General features: G+C 39.5%; 2 protein-coding genes across 2 annotated transcripts; one reads left to right on the forward strand and one right to left on the reverse strand.

Moving 5' to 3' along the window:
• Positions 1–1116: 1116 nt before the first annotated feature.
• Positions 1117–7952, reverse strand: chmp2bb (charged multivesicular body protein 2Bb). Its single transcript, XM_046838296.1, has 6 exons — positions 7790–7952; positions 7376–7467; positions 3949–4143; positions 3752–3854; positions 3547–3653; positions 1117–1695 (listed from the first exon to the last, which is right to left on the reverse strand). Exons 1-6 carry the CDS (start codon positions 7821–7823, stop codon positions 1582–1584), a joined length of 645 nt encoding a protein of 214 aa, XP_046694252.1. The 5' UTR covers positions 7824–7952; the 3' UTR covers positions 1117–1581.
• An 899-nt stretch (positions 7953–8851) lies between these two features.
• On the forward strand, positions 8852–16273 carry creb1a (cAMP responsive element binding protein 1a). The gene is given in 9 exon segments (XM_046837880.1): positions 8852–9060; positions 12182–12321; positions 13172–13318; positions 13445–13545; positions 13623–13693; positions 13696–13761; positions 13873–14055; positions 14915–15053; positions 15203–16273. Coding segments are annotated over 8 exon segments (942 nt in total). The 5' UTR covers positions 8852–9060; positions 12182–12231; the 3' UTR covers positions 15348–16273.
• The last annotated feature ends 1405 nt before the right edge of the window (positions 16274–17678 follow it).

The following is a 17678-nucleotide window of genomic DNA, read 5'->3' on the forward strand; positions in this document are numbered from 1 at the left end:
ATCTCAGGATAATAAACCTTTGATATAAGCTATTAAATCATACAGTCGATGTAGATGTTTCTAAAGTAACCAAACCAGCACCAACAACACAATTGTGAATGTCATGAAGTCACCGAGATCACAATTTGTCCTCGTTCTGACATTTTGCGACACGATTGGCTGATTGCATAATTGTATAAATGAAGAAAAAAAGATGTAATGTTCCTATTGCTTAGTCACTGCAACATTACTGCAAGCTCAAGAACTCCACGGATTACAGTCCCAGCTGTACAACACCCAGCTTCAAATCTCGAACTGAAGTCAAAAGTACGCCATGCTTACACACTGCCCTCTGGTGTCAAGGCCAAAGCCTACAGTTTATACACTTAGAAAAGAAACCATGCAAAACATAGTTAAAAAGGCGCTTTATTCATGTTTAACCAAAGAAAAAAAAATCCCATAAATGTTATACTGTTGAACAAATATCAACATCCCATAACTCTGATAAATACAGCTATGATTAAGGGGGGGAAAAAAGCATTATTTACACATGTACTGTATAAAAACTATTGGTGTGATTCTTAAGACACAGTGGATTGTGCCTGGCAGGGGGGTGGGGGGTTGGCGCATGTACAAATCATATTCAGACAGTAGATAAAGAAATCCCGGTTGTGATTGTAAAAAAACAAAACGTGCAATCCTTCATTTAAGACAGTTTTCCCATTCCAACCTGACCTCTAATTCTCAGCTCACCGTCAGAAAGATGTGCTTAATAAACCCTGACAGCAAGAGCAAAGAAAAAAAAACGCTGCCTAACATTCAATTACAGCAAAAGTCATACTGATGGACAATTAAAAAAAATGGTAAGGGTTTGAGCAGGGAGAGAAAAAAAAAAAAACATTAAAGAACGACAGCAAAATAAAAAAGCAATCTAGCTTGGTCATGCCAGCTGCTGATTTGCACGCTTCGTTAACTCTTCGTTAATTCATTGTTATTCAGCTGAAATCCCCAAAAAAAAAAAAAGAAATCCATCCTGGAAAGCAATCGTAGACATGTAGTTCTGAGACATGAAGGAGGGAATAAAGTGCTTGGGAAGTCATTTCTTCAATAAGATGAACGCTACTGATGAACGGATCGTACCCGACATCTGAGAGGTTTTATTTTAAGGAATCAAACAACAAAAAGGCGAGATGTGAGAAGTGAAAGAACAAAAGAAGAGAGTGAATCAACTCCCGAAGTACACTGCCACTCTTTCTTGTCTGGTATTGGAGGTTGATCTCTCTAGAGAGTTCAGGGAAAGGAGGGCTTTTTTTGCTTTAGGATTTGATTTCAACCTCTCATGCATTGAATAAATTTTTTTTTTTTTTTTTCCAATAGTGAATAAAACCAAGGATATGTCACGCATGCATTCAAAACAGTAAACATGGAGAATTTGAGTTGATTTTCAAAAGTCCTGAAACAGTAACGGAATTGAATTTTCCAGCTGTGGAACTAAACTCCCGAGTAGGTATGTTTAAGTGACTGCAAATGTCAAGTCTGAAAGTTCAGTAGTGATCGTGTATGTGTGTGTTGCCAGGCGAATCAGAAAACTACGTGTCGGCGTTAATCCACGCCAAGAGCTTTTAGCTGTCTCTCGATCTCCTCGTCCGATATCCCATCTGCTTTGGAGGCGGAGGCGACGGGTTTGTTACGGTTAGCGGCGGGAGCGTGGGCCATCTGCAGAGGAAACCAGAGAACCGTTAGGGCTTAAAAAAAAAAAAACACTTTCACCATCGACAAGGAGTATCGAGATATCAGGATTCCACAGAAAGTATACAGGAAAAAGAAAAGAAAAAAGAAACACTGTGGTTTGTTTGATTTTAAATAATGATCAGGATAACAAACACATCTGGTGTTCTGAGGAATACAAGCGAGCAGAAAGTGCTTTGAAGTAAAAGCTCTTAAAATGATGTTTCAGATCTGTAATGGTTTCTAGAAATTCTCTAGAAACAAAAAAGTCTTTCACTGAATCTACATAAATGTACAAAAGAAATTGATGGCGAAACTATGGTATAAGTGGCACTTTGGGATTTCCGGTCTTATGGTTGTTCCTTATTTTTCTATAACTGGACACTCATTTTTTTCTACCATGCCAAAGATACAATGACAAACAAACCAATAAATGAATAAATACAAAAAAATTACAAAATGTTAAAAGTTACACTTATTGTCCATTGGGCAAGTATATATCCAATTAAATAATTTGGTAAATTCTGTAATATTTTGTCTTCAGGCCACCAAATGCCTACACCTGAATATATCCCTTTACTTGTAACTCCTTATTTCGATCCAAATAGCCAATCATGTAATCATGTTTCAGAGCTTCAATGTTCACTTCAAACATCAGAATTTGAGAAAACGTGATAACTGTGACTTGTTTTGAGGGATTTTCTGTGTAAAAATGTTGATCTCTGGAGATTTTCACACACAACAGTCTCTAAAGTTTATGCAGTATGGTGCGAAAAACTAAAAACATCCAACGAGAGGCAGTCATGTCTGAGGGGGAAAAAGGAGAGATCTGGGGAGGAAAAACCTATAGTCTAAGATCCATGAAGCTGCTGAGCAACTCAAGAAATTTGAATGTATTGTAATTAATGGACATTCGGTGGCACTAAGATGAGGCCGAGGAGTCTGGTTCCTCTCAAGGTTTCTTTCTCATATTATCCCATATTATATGTTTTTCCTCTCCAGTCGCCACTGGCTCGCTCATTAGGGATAAACAATTAAAAATAACTTATTAATAGGCAATATTCTTTTATAACTTAAAAAAAAAATTATTTTATATAATCTTATTACCGCTTTATTTGTTTAAAGCTGCTTTGATACAATACTGAATTACACTGATTTGAAAAAATGGTTAGATTGGTTTGAGGAAGACTATAGTGCCTCAAATCAGCACTCTTTACAAGCTGAGCAGAAAAGCAACTCAGAATGTAGAAAAATAATGATGTGTATTTATGATGTGTATTTATCCCTGATAAGCAGCCGTGGCAACTGTGGCAGGAAAAAACTCCCTTAGATGTTATGAGGAAGAATCCTTAAGACCAAACCATCCTCATTTGGGTGACATCAAGAGTGTGATTATAGTCTTTAAACAATACAGAACACTTTAGAGTGAGAACTAACATGAGCACTGGAATGTAGGATTATGAGTAATGTCCTTTCTACAATGTTATACAGTCATTTATGGTTATAAAACTAGGAGCTACTGAGCAACTCATTAAATAGCTCAACATTTGCGATCATTACAGATCCAACACCACCCGGAAAAACTACCGGTACATGTTTTTGCCAATTTGCAAATAACTATCGAGACATCGGGACATTTGCATATCAGAGTAGATTTTTCTATTAAATCGAAAGTATAAATGTTGCCTATTTGAGTATGAGTAGTGATCAAGGTATGTAATTTCAACATGTTTAAAAAAAAATCTGAATCTTGTGTTTATATTACTGAAGCCATTAATTATCTTTTTTTTCCAGTTTTTTTCAATCTCTGGCATGTATGAAATCGCGTCGCTGCCTCACCTTTCCAGTGATCTCGATGCCGATCTCATCCAGCACCTGGTTCACAATGTCCTGAGATTCTTCCTCGTCTCCAGAGTCCTCGAAGAGATCGTCCAGCGTGTCGCTCACTGAAAAGGGGAAAGAAAAGGCATACAGGCGTTCTATTCTTGCACTCCAGCTGATCGATAGGTTTTAAAACATTAAAAATTAAAAGGCTGATTCTTACTCATCTCTTCGGTCATCTCCATCTTCGCTGTTTCTTTCTGGAAGTTCTGCATTGTCTGTAATGTCTTCTGAGGATCCATCTTCTTATTGACTGCCTGCATCGTCTGGTAAAAGGACACACCATGGCATTTTAACTTCATGTTATCTACCATCATTATTAAATTCCAATAAAAAGATTAACGATGAACTATTGCGTACTTTCGCCGTGGTGCCCATGGCTCCTGCCATCTTCATCTGTGAGTGCATTAGTTTGGTCTGAGTGTTCATGGATGTGACTTTGGAGCTGACGGCGTACGTCCTGGTCTTCTGCTTTCTCAGCTGCACCAGCTGTTTGGCCAGAATCTTACACGCCTCCTTATTCCCTGATTTCGCCATTTTCTTGATCTCCATCTCCTGTTCGGGCAAGAAGACAGTTACAGTATGTATACAGTGTGCATGATATACAGGTCACCATGTAGCAAGTGCTTTCAAGCTTCTCTCGCACCACTCTATTGCTACACCACTTCCTCTAGCTTCCTGTAGATGGCGGTATACAGGGTTCTTACACAATTTTCATTTGAAAATTCCATACTTTTCCAGACACAAACATGCAGACTTCCCTAAAAGTTTTTAAGACCATATTTAACACCAGACAAAACTTTTTTAAATTCCAACTATAACACGCGTTACTTCACAATCTCTGATATATGCCAGAGTCAGAATCCCTGATATGTGCTATTATATTACCAAATAAGCTACTGTAGCTCAATAAATTAACACCAAACTACAATCCTACAGCAACAGAAGGATTGTTCATGTGCAATTTACCATGAAACTATAAAACTGAACTAAAGTCAATTAACAAAAACACCTTGAGGCCATGTCCACATGTAATAGGTTTTCGTTTGAAAAAGCATATTTTTCTCTCCGTTTTTCATCCACACGTGTGCATTAATACAAACCTGAGATTTGTCTCGTAGCTTGCAATTGTAATTTAACAAAGAGGGAGTGATCAAGAGTCAAGATTTTTATGTCAAAAACATCTCGAATACTGATTACTTTCTCTTAAATTACAATTGCAAGCTACGAGACAAATCTCAGGTTTGTATTAATGCACTTGTTCTAATCCGGCTCATTTGCAGGGGTTTCAAACGAAGTAAAATTTACTACAATGCTATAAGTCTATGTTCTAATAATATCCTCAGACACGGGCAAAAATAACAACATTTTTCACTGCTCAGAGGCTTTAAATTTAATTGTTTTACTTCAACAGCCACAGACTTCATATGATGTTGCTGTAAACATATTTTATATACAGTGGAACCCGGTTATGTCGATGTCCTAGGGGGTCGCCAAAAAGCATCGAGGTAACCGATGATCGAGATAAACGAAAATCAAAATGGCGGCAATATATTAACGTGCTTAAAATTTCTTTATGTACATGATGTGCGTTAATAAATGAGAATGTGCATGCACGTGTTTTTGAAGGTTTTTTAAGACAACAGCGTTGCCGCGATTTGTTTGATGATGGCATGCTATAAAAATGTACATACATGTTTGTTAACTGTCAGAAATCCACCTCTTCAGCCCCCTTCGGCGTGGCAGGTGCTTTCTCGGCCGCTTTCTCTGAAGCTCCGCTTCAATCACGCACATATGGTGCTCGTTTAGCATCATCACCAGCTCCTATTTAAACTTCCACACTCTCACCGTCCGTTATTGTTGGTATATGTTGGTTCTCGGCGGTCGTTGTTATCGCTCATGCGTTTCCCGGTACGTGCCTTCCCACCGGTACTCTCTCAACGGCTCTCAATTTAACAACAAAAGGCATATGTGCACTAACTAACAGCAGAGATTCACCAGTATACAATACAACACCTGTAGCAGCTGTAAGCCTTGATTTTTCCGCCACTTCTGCGAGTTCTTCTGCGGCTGCACTGAGATAACTGGCAAATTTTTCCCCCCTTGTGCTCCAGATATCAGGGTTCGGCGACATAAAAAAAGTCGACATAACCATTAAAAATTGCTTAGAAAAAGCGAGAATTTGGCGGTTCCACTTCAAAAACGTCGACTTGATAGGGTTGTCGAAATAACCGAGGGCGAGATAACCGGGTTCCACTGTATTTAGATTAGTTTTAACTTTACTGTCATTGTGCAAAGTATATGTACAGACTACCAACTGCCGATGACATGCAGTTAGCATCTATCCAGACGTGCATTAGTTGCCTTTTTAAATCTATAAATAGCAATATGTTAAATGAGGGGAATGATTCCATATGTACAGGGATTTGCGATTCATGTGCAGAAGGTGAAGTAGGTAATAGGAAATGGCATAGAGAATAGAATAGAATAGAATAGAAGAGCATTTATTTGTCAGATATACATTATAAGACAGTGAAATTCTTTTCTTCGCACAACCCAGTTTGTTAAGAACCTGAGGTCAGAACACAGGGTCGGGCAAGATACAGCACCCCTGGAGCACAGAGGGTTAAGGGCCTTGCTCAAGGGCCCAAGAGTGGCAGCTTGGTGATGCCTTGGTATAGATCTATGCCTTGGATCTCTATCTATCTATCTATCTATCTATCTATCTATCTATCTATCTATCTATCTATCTATCTATCTGTCTGTCTGTCTGTCTATCTGTCTGTCTGTCTGTCTGTCTGTCTGTCTGTCTATTTACTAATAAGATACTGACGTTCCCTGCTGACTTTTGTCACAGTCATTAGGGCTGAAACGATTCCTTGAGTAAATCTAGTAACTTGAATACAAAAAAGCAGCGAGGCACCACTTGCTAAACTCTGAAGCGCTCTGGACAGGTAAACACAGAACATGCTGCAGAACGGAAAATGGAGGCTGGGAGGAGAAAACAGTGAAAGACTGAGGAAAGATTCAAGCCAAAGAAAAAGACTTTCAAAGTTTGGGATAATTTTACAAAAATATAAAGAAAACACCATACAGTGTTTGTTTGTGTATTTAATTTGACATGGATTTCTATTTCTATATATATATATATATATATATATATATATATATATATATATATATATATAATTTTATTAATAAATAAAATATTTCTTTTTTTTATTCTCTCTTTTATATTTAGTTTCGCTCTTTAGAAGAAGAAAAAAGTTACAATCCGAGTTCTTATTCTTTTTTATCCCCTTTCAGAACAATGAGTGTTGTGTATAGTGCTGGTCCTTCAAGAACGATTCGTTCATCTTTAAACGAGTCTTTAATGTGACTCAGAAGAGCGATCTACCCATTCTGTTTATCATGATTTGTCCTTAGCTGCATGGTTATATTTTCATTAATGAAACTAAGCTGGTGTGTGTAGACATGTTTGGGGGACCTGTTATTGAAAATGTAACAATTTATTTCACATCTGATCAAAGGAAACAAAAAGAATTAAATGACTCCCAAAAAAATGATTCGTTAATTTTGATGAATGAGATTCAAAGAACCGATTCACTAAAATGATCCGATCTTTCCATCACTAGTTTTGCGTGTTGCATCGTCGTAACCTGAAACTCTTGAATAAACGTCACAGACCCCCGAGAGTCGTCGAAAAGCCTCGTTCGCGTATAGTAACGCTGTGTGGTACCGGAAATGACGCACAGCTGGTGTAAAAGTGGAAGGGGGAGTGTTTTACCAGTTGTTTTTCCTGTTTCTCCAGTGCAGCCCGGTCTCGCGTGATCTGCCTCTGAGTTCCTCTCAGCTCCTTGTTCTGCTCCTTAATGACATCTGAAATACAAGAGCAGAAATGACACGGAGTCAACATGTGTATATAAATAAAGAGAGAGAGAGAGAGAGAGAGGAGAAACTCTGTCTCTTTCTATTCACATGCCAAGCCTTTGTGTTGACAAGGTCCAATACAATCACCAGAAATCGGTTACAGCAAATAAATTATCAATTACATCCATAAAACTAACAAATATTAACCATTTTTTCACATGAACCAATGAATTGAAGTTACACTCTTTCTTTTATTTACACTCCTGTTAGCTCACTTGGCTTCTTTCGACTTCCATCAACCCAAACTCCCCCATTTCGAATGTAAACTCACCCTCCACCGTCTTCTTCTTAAACAACGACGCCATAATTAACCGACCAAATAAACGCCTACCAAAACCAAACCAAACACTAATAAACAACTCCTGCTTTCAGACTTTCTGCTACTTCTGTTCCGTCTCACTCAAATGACACACCGAGCCATTTCCGGGTTCTTTTCTGAGTGGGCGGGACACACCGGCAAGCAGGCGTCTCTGATTGGTGAAGATTTGCGTCATGTGTTTGAATTGACCAATCGGAATCGTTGTCACGCTAAAATAAGAAGATATAATTGAAAAGAAAGACGCGTTTGTATTCTTAACTTAATAAATATGTATTTGAATATATATTTATAAATTAGGGGATTTTACATATATATTTATATCATTCAGCATGCTTAAGATACTATATGACTGAAATCACAGCTGTTTTGTTACCCATAATGCAGAGCAATAGTTACCATTAAAACTATGTAGGGAAATTCCCACAGCCAAATTACACAGTTTTTTAAATTATTATTATTATTATTATTATTATTATTATTATTATTATTATTATATTAATAATAATATATAATATAATATAACTGTATACCTCATTTTGAATGTTTTGATGTTTTTCGTGTATTTTCTTCATAATATTTTTAGAATAATAATTGCTAGTAGTAGTCATTTAAGATGGATATTATATTATATTATATTATATTATAATCCTCAGAGTTACCAGTAATTTTCATAAATTTTCAAAAATGGAAATTTTTATTTCCAACTTTCGTTCCCAATTATTCCAAATTCATTATACATTTTAACTTTCACCTTTACAATTTTCCTGCACATTTGACTAGTAATTAAATCGTGTATTTTTATTTCGATCATATGCACTGTTTTGAGAAAAAGGCTGCTGCAGTCAAGTGTGACCCAATCACGGTGCGAGTTCAGGCGCATGCGCAACACGGGGCCAAGGGCTCGCTTCGGAAAGTCATGAAGGGGGGGGTGCTTTCGTGCGTCTTCACGGGACCGATTACCTGCGCATGCGCAATAAGAGGCCGAACGCTCCCTTCGGGAAATTCCGGCCTTGCTTCGTGCCTGTTCGGGCGCGCTCGACGATTTCCGGCGCGGGCCGACATCGCGTCGTGCCGCAGTTTCGTGCTGTTGTTGTCTGCGGTGACGCGGCGGAGGTGTACCCTGACGCGGGCTCTTACGTGTCGGACTGAATAAAAAGTGGAGCTCCGGAGGGCCCGGGAGTGACGCGAGAACAGAGAGAGCGAGTAAGCGAGTCCGTCAGCGGGTAAGGAGGAGATACGCGGCGCAAATCAGACGCGCGTCTGGCTTTCCCCCACAAAAGTCGTGGCGTTTTTTTTCTCTACACAAAGCGATCATGGCGGCCGTGGGCATGTTGTTGTTCTTACTGCTGTTGTTTCACAGCCTGAGCTGCACCGAATAGCATTCAGTCAGTGACTCACACCGATCCCGGGGGGTGTTCAGGGAAGACAGATGGACTCCTAGAAATATATTTAACACGCATTTGGTATCAGTAACGCCGCGGTCCGACCCTAAGCGCGCCTAGCACCGGGAAATACAGGCTCCCAGAAGCGCGCGAGCGTGCAGCGTTAGCACGCTAGCTAAACACGACTGACTGCCCTGTGTGTACACATTTATACACATTATCACACTAACTCTACATTACAGAGCAGTTTAACATCTAAAAAGAGAAGCTTCATCATGTATCTCCACACAGAATACCTCCTCCTGCTTTTTATATCCCTACTACACCCTCATACAGTCCGTTTAGCATCAACGCTGCGGGTTCACTCCACTATTAAAATAAATACAGCGCGATATTTTATTCCTCATCCAACACTAGGCTTTATTTAATCCTTAGTAAATGTTTTGTCCTTTTCAAAATATTATATATAAATGTTATTTCTTGTTTGAATGACACAATTTTATTTGAACCGATTCCGAACCGAGCGTCGAACCGACTCTCAAACACTTATCTGAATCGATTTGAAATTAATCGATTTAAAATAATTCGCTCGATTGGATTTTTCGGTTAATTGGTGCGTGTTGCATATAATACTGAAAATATACACTTCCAAAAAAAATGGACGTTGTAGGTGAGCGTGCTTTAATTAATTATTTATGCGGTAATAATACAATTGCGATATTAGTGCTTGTGCAAGCACTATTAAATACAGCCCTACTACAGATTAGGTCGTATTTTATAGAGTTTAGACTTTGAACATAAAACGGGAAAAAATGCATTTTAGAGGTTTATGTAAAGGGGTTTGCCTTGATGCGGCTGCGACTCGAACGTTGTGAACCGATTCCCTCGAACGTATTGTTCAAAAGAGTCGATTCTCTAGCGAGTTGATAATCCTGTTGCTGTTCGTGGATGAGGAAGTAAAAAAGGCGCCAAAAAAGTGTAGATCAGACGTGATTGCTGGATGGATAACATCCTCTAACTCTCCCAATAAACCCATTAAAAAAAAAAATAAAGAAAAGTTATAGAACCCACATTAGCTGGATTTATGATAAAAAAAAAAACACCCAGTGGAGTCACTACATTGTGCAATTATAGTAGTTTTAAAGGATCGTGTTGATTAGACAAGGCATTTATTTCAAAGTTTTACTGAAACCCTTCTGATTACAGATCACCAAGCATCCGAATTACCCCGGAGGATGTATATACACACATAATATCTATATTTTAAGATATATAGTGCCGTTACAAGATCTCAGAGCTGATCCTGTAGTGCAATGCGATTAATCGGCGCAACCGAAAAGCGTTCACGCCATCGTATGGAAATCGTGATTGCGTGAAACAATTCGGATTTAGCAAACGCCCAAACCTTACTCACTCGCTCACTCTCTTCTCTTTTTTTTTTTTTATTATTTATTACGTTTATTGCCGATGACGTCTAGTAGATTTGAGCCACGTCGGAATTCACACGTGAACAGCACAAATAAAGATTTCTATTCGTGACACAGGCTGTGTTCTTCCCAAGTGGTTTATTCCTGTCCAGGTTTTTTTATTATTATTGCTATGAACCCGAAGCACTTTGACATATAAACCTGGACACTCCAGTTACAGAAACATGATCACTGCAGACCAGAGACCCTTATTAGACATCTCAATATAAGCAGTGATTTCTAGATTTTTATCTGAGACATGAGAATTTTTTGCCTATTTTAAAAAAAGAAGAAAGAAATTGATCATTGTTTTGACTATTGAGTATAAAAGGTGGCTTTATAGCAACCCTGTATGATAATTAATAAATAAAATGTTACTGTGATAATTTTTCAATAACAGCATGTGCGAGTGTTTCATTCCTCCTATATTATAATCTTGATTTTCTTATTTTTTATTTTATTTTATTTGACGAATGACACATGGTACATTTTTTTGGTCTTTTTGTAGTTTAATGTTGTGGAACGTCCATGTAATTACCTATAATGCACTGACACTGGAGACTCCTGCAAATGTTTACTATGGCAATACAATGCGAAAGAAACCTTGGAGACGTGCACTATAAGGACAAACGTATTGGGACACCTGACTTTTGTGGTTCTTCTCCAAACTGTTACCACATATTTGAAGGCACACGATTGTACAAGTTGTTTTCGGATGCTATAGCATAAAACTTTCCCTTCATATCAGCCAGGAGATTAAAAGTGTTCGAGCATGACAATGCCCCCATGCACAAAGCTAGCTCCAGGAAGACATGCTTTACATGGGTTAGAGTGAAAGATCTCCTGCTATAAAACTCTGAACTCAACCCGATTGAAACTCTTTGGGATGAATGTGAACGCGGACTGCGGCCCGCACCCCAGGCCTCCTCACCTCACCTACGTCAGCACCTGACTTTACTAACACCCTTGTATGAGCACAAATTTCCACATGCACAATACAAAATCTAACATCTTCCCAGAAGAGTGGAGGTTTTTATAACAGCAAATGGGGATTAAATGTGGAATTGGATGTCCAAAAAGCGCATGATCTTACAGTCAGGTGTCCACAAACTTTTGTCCATCTGGCGGTGTAGTTTGACCAGTTCATCACGCACAGTTGGTATGGTTTGACTTCACAATGTGATTATGCTGCAATCAGACTTGTACATTGCAGATTATTCTGCGTTTGCGTTTAAAAAAATCATCCAAATAATTGCATCTCCATATTAATGTGCAATTATAATTTTTGCAGAGTTTCTTAAATCAAGTCGGAAGATTAAAGGATGAAGAGTTACTGTTTCTCCTGTTCAAAACAAAATGTATACCAAAATGGTATAACGATTTATTGTCTACGTTTTCTGGCTTGATGTTAAACACTGTTAAATATTAAAAAACACTGTGTAGGTATGAAACAGCTTGGGTTTAATTGAATTTTTCCCCCGTGTCCTCTGGTCCAGGCAGGCCGTGCTAACCGAGTCACCTCGTTTCCTCGCTGTGACGTTTCTAAATGACCATGGACGCAGGAGCAGATGTGCAACAAGGCAGCGAGACAGCTGTCTCAGAGACAGACACGCAGCAGATTGCCACCCTGGCGCAGGTGAGATGATACTTTATCCACATCTACATTTGTGTGAATATTTTATTTATTTATTTTTTTCTGTGTGCACAGAAATGTGTGCATGGGTTCCACATGGCCATGACATCATGGTTTTCTATGAAGCTTGAACAGACTAAAGATAAACCTCGGTATCTCTGTACTATATTTACCCCTGGGGCAACAAGTTTGGCACTTTAGTTCAGTCCGATGGCTGATGCTTCTCGTTTATAGATATATGTAACAACACGTGATGCCAAACGTAACAAAACAAGTTTCTTTTTCACGGCTTTAAATAGGACATTTCTTCCTTTTTTTGATGTTGATAAGATAAAAACCCACAGGTTCTCATGTTACCTATAAACCACAACACCCAGAAACCCGAGGACTCGCATACAAGTGGTGGCAAAACTCTGACACCTGAGACTTCTTCCATATTTAACATGCTATATGTGCAATAGTTTGTGGTCACCTATATGTGCTTTTTGAACTTCCCATTCCACATTTACATTTGTTGGAAGATGTTCCACTAGATTTCTGTGGAGATTTTTGAGATCTCATTCAGCCACAAGGGTGTTAAAGTTACTGATGTGGGTGAGAAGGTGAGGAGACCTGGGGTGCAGTCAGCGTTCACATTCATCCCAAAGGTGTTCAATAGGGTCAGAGCTCGATAGCAAGGGATCTTCCACTCCAACCCATGGAAAGCACATCTTCATGAAGCTGGCTTTGTTACTGCTACTTATGTTTTGTGATTGAGTTTGGGGAAGAACCACAAACAGCTGGAACAGCCGTAAGGATGAGATATATTCGATCATTTCCTGTTATCGTAATCTGTCATGTGTGTGTGAAACAGGTTTCCATAGCAGCAGGCCAGGCCTCAGTCACAGGGCCCACCGTCACCCTGGTGCAGCTGCCCAACGGTCAGACGGTGCAGGTTCATGGGGTGATCCAGGCCGCACAGCCGTCTGTCATCCAGTCTCCCCAGGTCCAAACAGTACAGGTGAGCGAGAGAACTTCATGGCTTTCAGGACTGATTCCCTCCCCCCCCCCCCACTGCCTGCTTCAGCATTAATAAATCCACCATGTTTTTTTTTTTTTTTTTTTTTAATGTTTGGTCTTCACCCAGATCTCCACCATTGCTGAGAGCGAGGACTCGCAGGAGTCGGTGGACAGTGTGACGGACACCCAGAAAAGGAGAGAGATCCTTTCCAGACGACCCTCTTACAGGTTTGTATGCTTCTTGTCTCGAAACTCTCTGGTTTTTGTATTTCGTCTGATTTATAATGGAATTCTTTCCTTCACAGAAAAATCTTGAACGATCTCTCGTCGGACACTCCAGCCGTGCCGCGGATAGAGGAGGAAAAAAACGAAGAGGAATCGGCTCGGCTATAGCCGCAGTCACCGTGCCCACCCCCATTTACCAAACCAGCAGTGGACAATACAGTAAGTGTATTTTTGTATTTATAAAGCACGATAATGAATTCAGCTCGTGTTAGTTCACTATTGAATATTTGTTGGTTTGTAAACATCTCTCTGCTCTATTTCCTCTTTTAGTTGCCATCACACAAGGCGGCGCCATCCAGCTGGCTAATAACGGCACAGACGGCGTTCAGGGCCTGCAGACTTTGACGATGACAAACACAGGGGCTGCGCAGTCGGGCGCCACCATCCTGCAGTACGCTCAGACCAGCGACGGCCAGCAGATCCTGGTGCCCAGTAACCAGGTGGTGGTGCAGGGTGAGCATTCATCTATATAAACACATATGTTTGTTTATACAGTGGGATAAATCCATCCTCACAGAACTCAACACAATGATCACAGATTATTTCTCAGATCGGAGTGTTGAAACGTTTTCTATAGCAGATTGCAAGACACGTCACGGTCATAAGACCATAGCGAATTAGGTTCGATCCTAAAGCCATTGTAGCAGACTTGATATTAATTACAGTCCAAATCAATCACTTATAGCTTCACAAGTCTAGATAGATAGATGTCTAGATAAGTAAATAAAGGATTTTGTCATTGCCTTGTCAGGTACACAGCAACGAAATGCAGTTTAGCTGCCCTCAATGATGCAAAAATTTTAAAATCCTGGGGGCATCTGGACTTTCTTAAGTCTCCTAAAGAAGTATAGACGCTGGTGCACAATCCTAACCAGAGCTGAATTATGCTGGTGCCAGGACAGATGCTTAGATGTGGAACTCTAAGAACTTAAAGCCTGAAACTCACTCTAATTCAGTTACGTTGATGTAGACATGGGAGTGTCGCTTGCTTTTGGATGTCCAGAAGTCCACAATGATCTCTTAATCTTAATGGCATTGAGAGTCAGGCTTTGGATCTCTTCCCTGTATGCCAATCCAACCACAGTGGTGTCATCTGCTTACTTATTAAAGATGTTAGAGTTATACAGCAGTGGGCTCAGAACACAGCCCTGTGGAATGCCAGTGTTCAGAATGAGGGTCGAGGATACCTGTTTTTACAGCCTGTGTAGCTTTTGTGGATAAAATGTGTTCTCTCTCTCTCTCTCTCTCTCTCTCTCTCTCTCTCTGTCTCTCTGTCTGTCTCTGTCTTTCTGTCTGTCTATCTATCGCTCAGCTGCGTCCGGCGATGTCCAGGCATATCAGATTCGCACGGCATCGTCAGGCACCATCACTCCCGGAGTGGTGATGGCGTCCGGGCAGGGAGGTACCGAGGAGGTCACGCGCAAGAGAGAGGTCCGCCTCATGAAGAACAGGTACCGCTCATACGCACTCTGGGGTTGAAACCTGTTTGAAATCTTGAGGTTGACGGGATTAGAGAGAAACGTAGCATCAGTGTAAAACTGAGGCATTTGAATGCTTTCTGTGCATGTTCTTTGAGTGTACTGCTTTGTTTTGGCCACAGGGAGGCAGCGCGAGAGTGTCGCCGCAAGAAGAAGGAATACGTGAAGTGTCTGGAGAATCGCGTGGCCGTGCTGGAAAACCAGAACAAAACCCTCATTGAGGAGCTGAAAGCACTTAAGGACTTGTACTGTCACAAATCGGAATAACACACACACACACACACACACTGCGCTTTTTCCCCAGGTGCTATTGAGACAGAGACTCTTTCCCTTTACACAGGCACCTGGGCAGCAGTCTTTTCTTTTCCTATCTGTCTTTATTTTTATTTTTAAAGATATCGGCTTATAAGAAATGAGAAAAATTAAATGCCTTTATCAACATCTGTATAAAAAAAAAGCCAACTTTAAAAAAAAAAAAAAAGTCTTGACATGTAAAAGCTCCAAAGCGACTCAACAGACGCCTAAGCAGAGCTGGTTTCATCTCGAGATCCCACAATGCACCAGATTCGGATGACCACGTCTCTCTTCAATCACGCTGACTTTGTTTTGTTTTTTCCCCTGGGGAGACGCAGATCGTCCGACATCACCAAGTGGGATTTTGACGAATTAACAAAACGAACTTATTGGAATTTCTACGTGCTTCTGTTACTAACACATAAACCCTATTTTGATATGAAACAAAAAAAAATTCTATTGAATATGTATGTATACGCTTCTATTATGGGATGTTTTGTCACTTAACCTGCGCCTTTGCCTCTTTCTTTCATCCCCAGCTACGTTTCTCGATGTAAAAAAAAAAAAAAAAAACACGCTTATATGCTTCAGAGTGTAAGAGCTACAAATGTAATGCCATGTTTTATAGGACACTGTAACATTTACTTATCCGTACCGGTTTTCATTATCAAATTCATTTCTTTATGATTTATTCATCATCCATCTCATCGAACGGATGCCACACTGTGCTTGAATTTATATATCTCATATTTTTGCCTATTATCCCTGAAACCCCCGACCCCCCCACCCCACACACATCTGTATCTGGTGCTCACTTCTAAATTGAAAATTCCATGTTATGTTTGTTTCCTGTCATCAAAAATGTTGCCATGAAATATTACATGCATCCTGTTTTTAAATCTGCTTTTCCCCCCATGTTTTATTTTCTGCATACAATCATCGGTTACTTACACACTGAACACGGTACACAAATAGCCGATTGTTTTCACGTGATTACACGTGCGGCAGATTGTTGAAAGTGTCGGTTCTGCCTGTTGAAAATGTATGTTTGTTGATTCGACAGATCGATCACGCTTTCCAAACATTATTTCAACCCTCCTGTTTCGTGGATGGAGTAGGTGTGTGTGTGTGTGTACGCATGTGTACATGTGTGTATATATATATATATATATATATATATATATATATATATATACATACACACACACACACACACACACACACACACAGTATCTCACAAAAGTGAGTACACCTCTCACATTTCAGCAACCATTTTAGTATCTTAATGGACACTCGTGGATGGAGTAGGTGTGTGTGTGTGTGTGTGTGTGTACGCATGTGTACATGTGTATATATATATATATATATATATATATATATATATATATATATATATATATATATATACACACACACACACACACACACACACACAGTATCTCACAAAAGTGAGTACACCTCTCACACATTTCAGCAACCATTTTAGTATCTTAATGGACACTCGTGGATGGAGTAGGTGTGTGTGTGTGTGTACGCATGTGTACATGTGTATATATATATATATATATATATATATATATATATATATACACACACACACACACACACAGTATCTCACAAAAGTGAGTACACCTCTCACACATTTCAGCAACCATTTTAGTATCTTAATGGACACTATTATAGAAATTAAACTTAGATATCAATGTGCAGCTTGTAGCAGTACAGATTTACTGTCCTCAAATTATTGTCTAAATAACCGACAACAAAAGTGAGTACACCCTAAATCAGGGGTCACCAACATGGTGCTCGCGGGACTTTTCTAAAAATAGCTGTTTCCTACTTTGTTAAATTATTGTTAATTAATCATTAACATGATCAGTGTCTTCACATAGATGAATATTATTAATTATTAATAATAACATATAATAAAAGGTAAATTGAGCAAATTTGTTATTTCAGATCAAACTGAAAACTGTGTGTATCAAACTGGTTGCCCTTCACATTAATCAGTACCCAAGAAGTAGCTCTCAGTTTCAAAAAGGTTGGTGACCCCTGCCCTAAATGAACATTTCAAAACTGTCCAAAGTGATTTTGTGTGTGCACCACTGTTATCTCGCACTGCTTTTATCCTCCTGGGTATGGGATTCACCAGAATTGCACAGATTGTTGCTGGGATCCTCGTCCACTCCTCCATTGATCTGCTGAATGCTAGACACGTGGTGCTTCACCATCAGCAAGGCAGTTTTCATGATGTTACCACCACCATGCTTGACTGTAGGCAAGACACAGTTTTCTTGATTCTCC

Source organism: Silurus meridionalis, chromosome 24 (assembly GCF_014805685.1).
Source record: "Silurus meridionalis isolate SWU-2019-XX chromosome 24, ASM1480568v1, whole genome shotgun sequence".
Classification (NCBI taxonomy): domain Eukaryota; kingdom Metazoa; phylum Chordata; class Actinopteri; order Siluriformes; family Siluridae; genus Silurus; species Silurus meridionalis.

Excerpts from the sequence above, each read along its gene's own strand:
- chmp2bb (XM_046838296.1), bottom strand. The coding sequence starts at position 7,823 with ATGGCGTCGTTGTTTAAGAAGAAGACGGTGGAGG. Across the intron at positions 7,468-7,789 it reads TAAGAAGAAGACGGTGGAGG|ATGTCATTAAGGAGCAGAAC; the intron begins GTGAGTTTACAT and ends CTTGTATTTCAG. Across the intron at positions 3,855-3,948 it reads CCATGGGCACCACGGCGAAA|ACGATGCAGGCAGTCAATAA; the intron begins GTACGCAATAGT and ends TCCTTTTACCAG.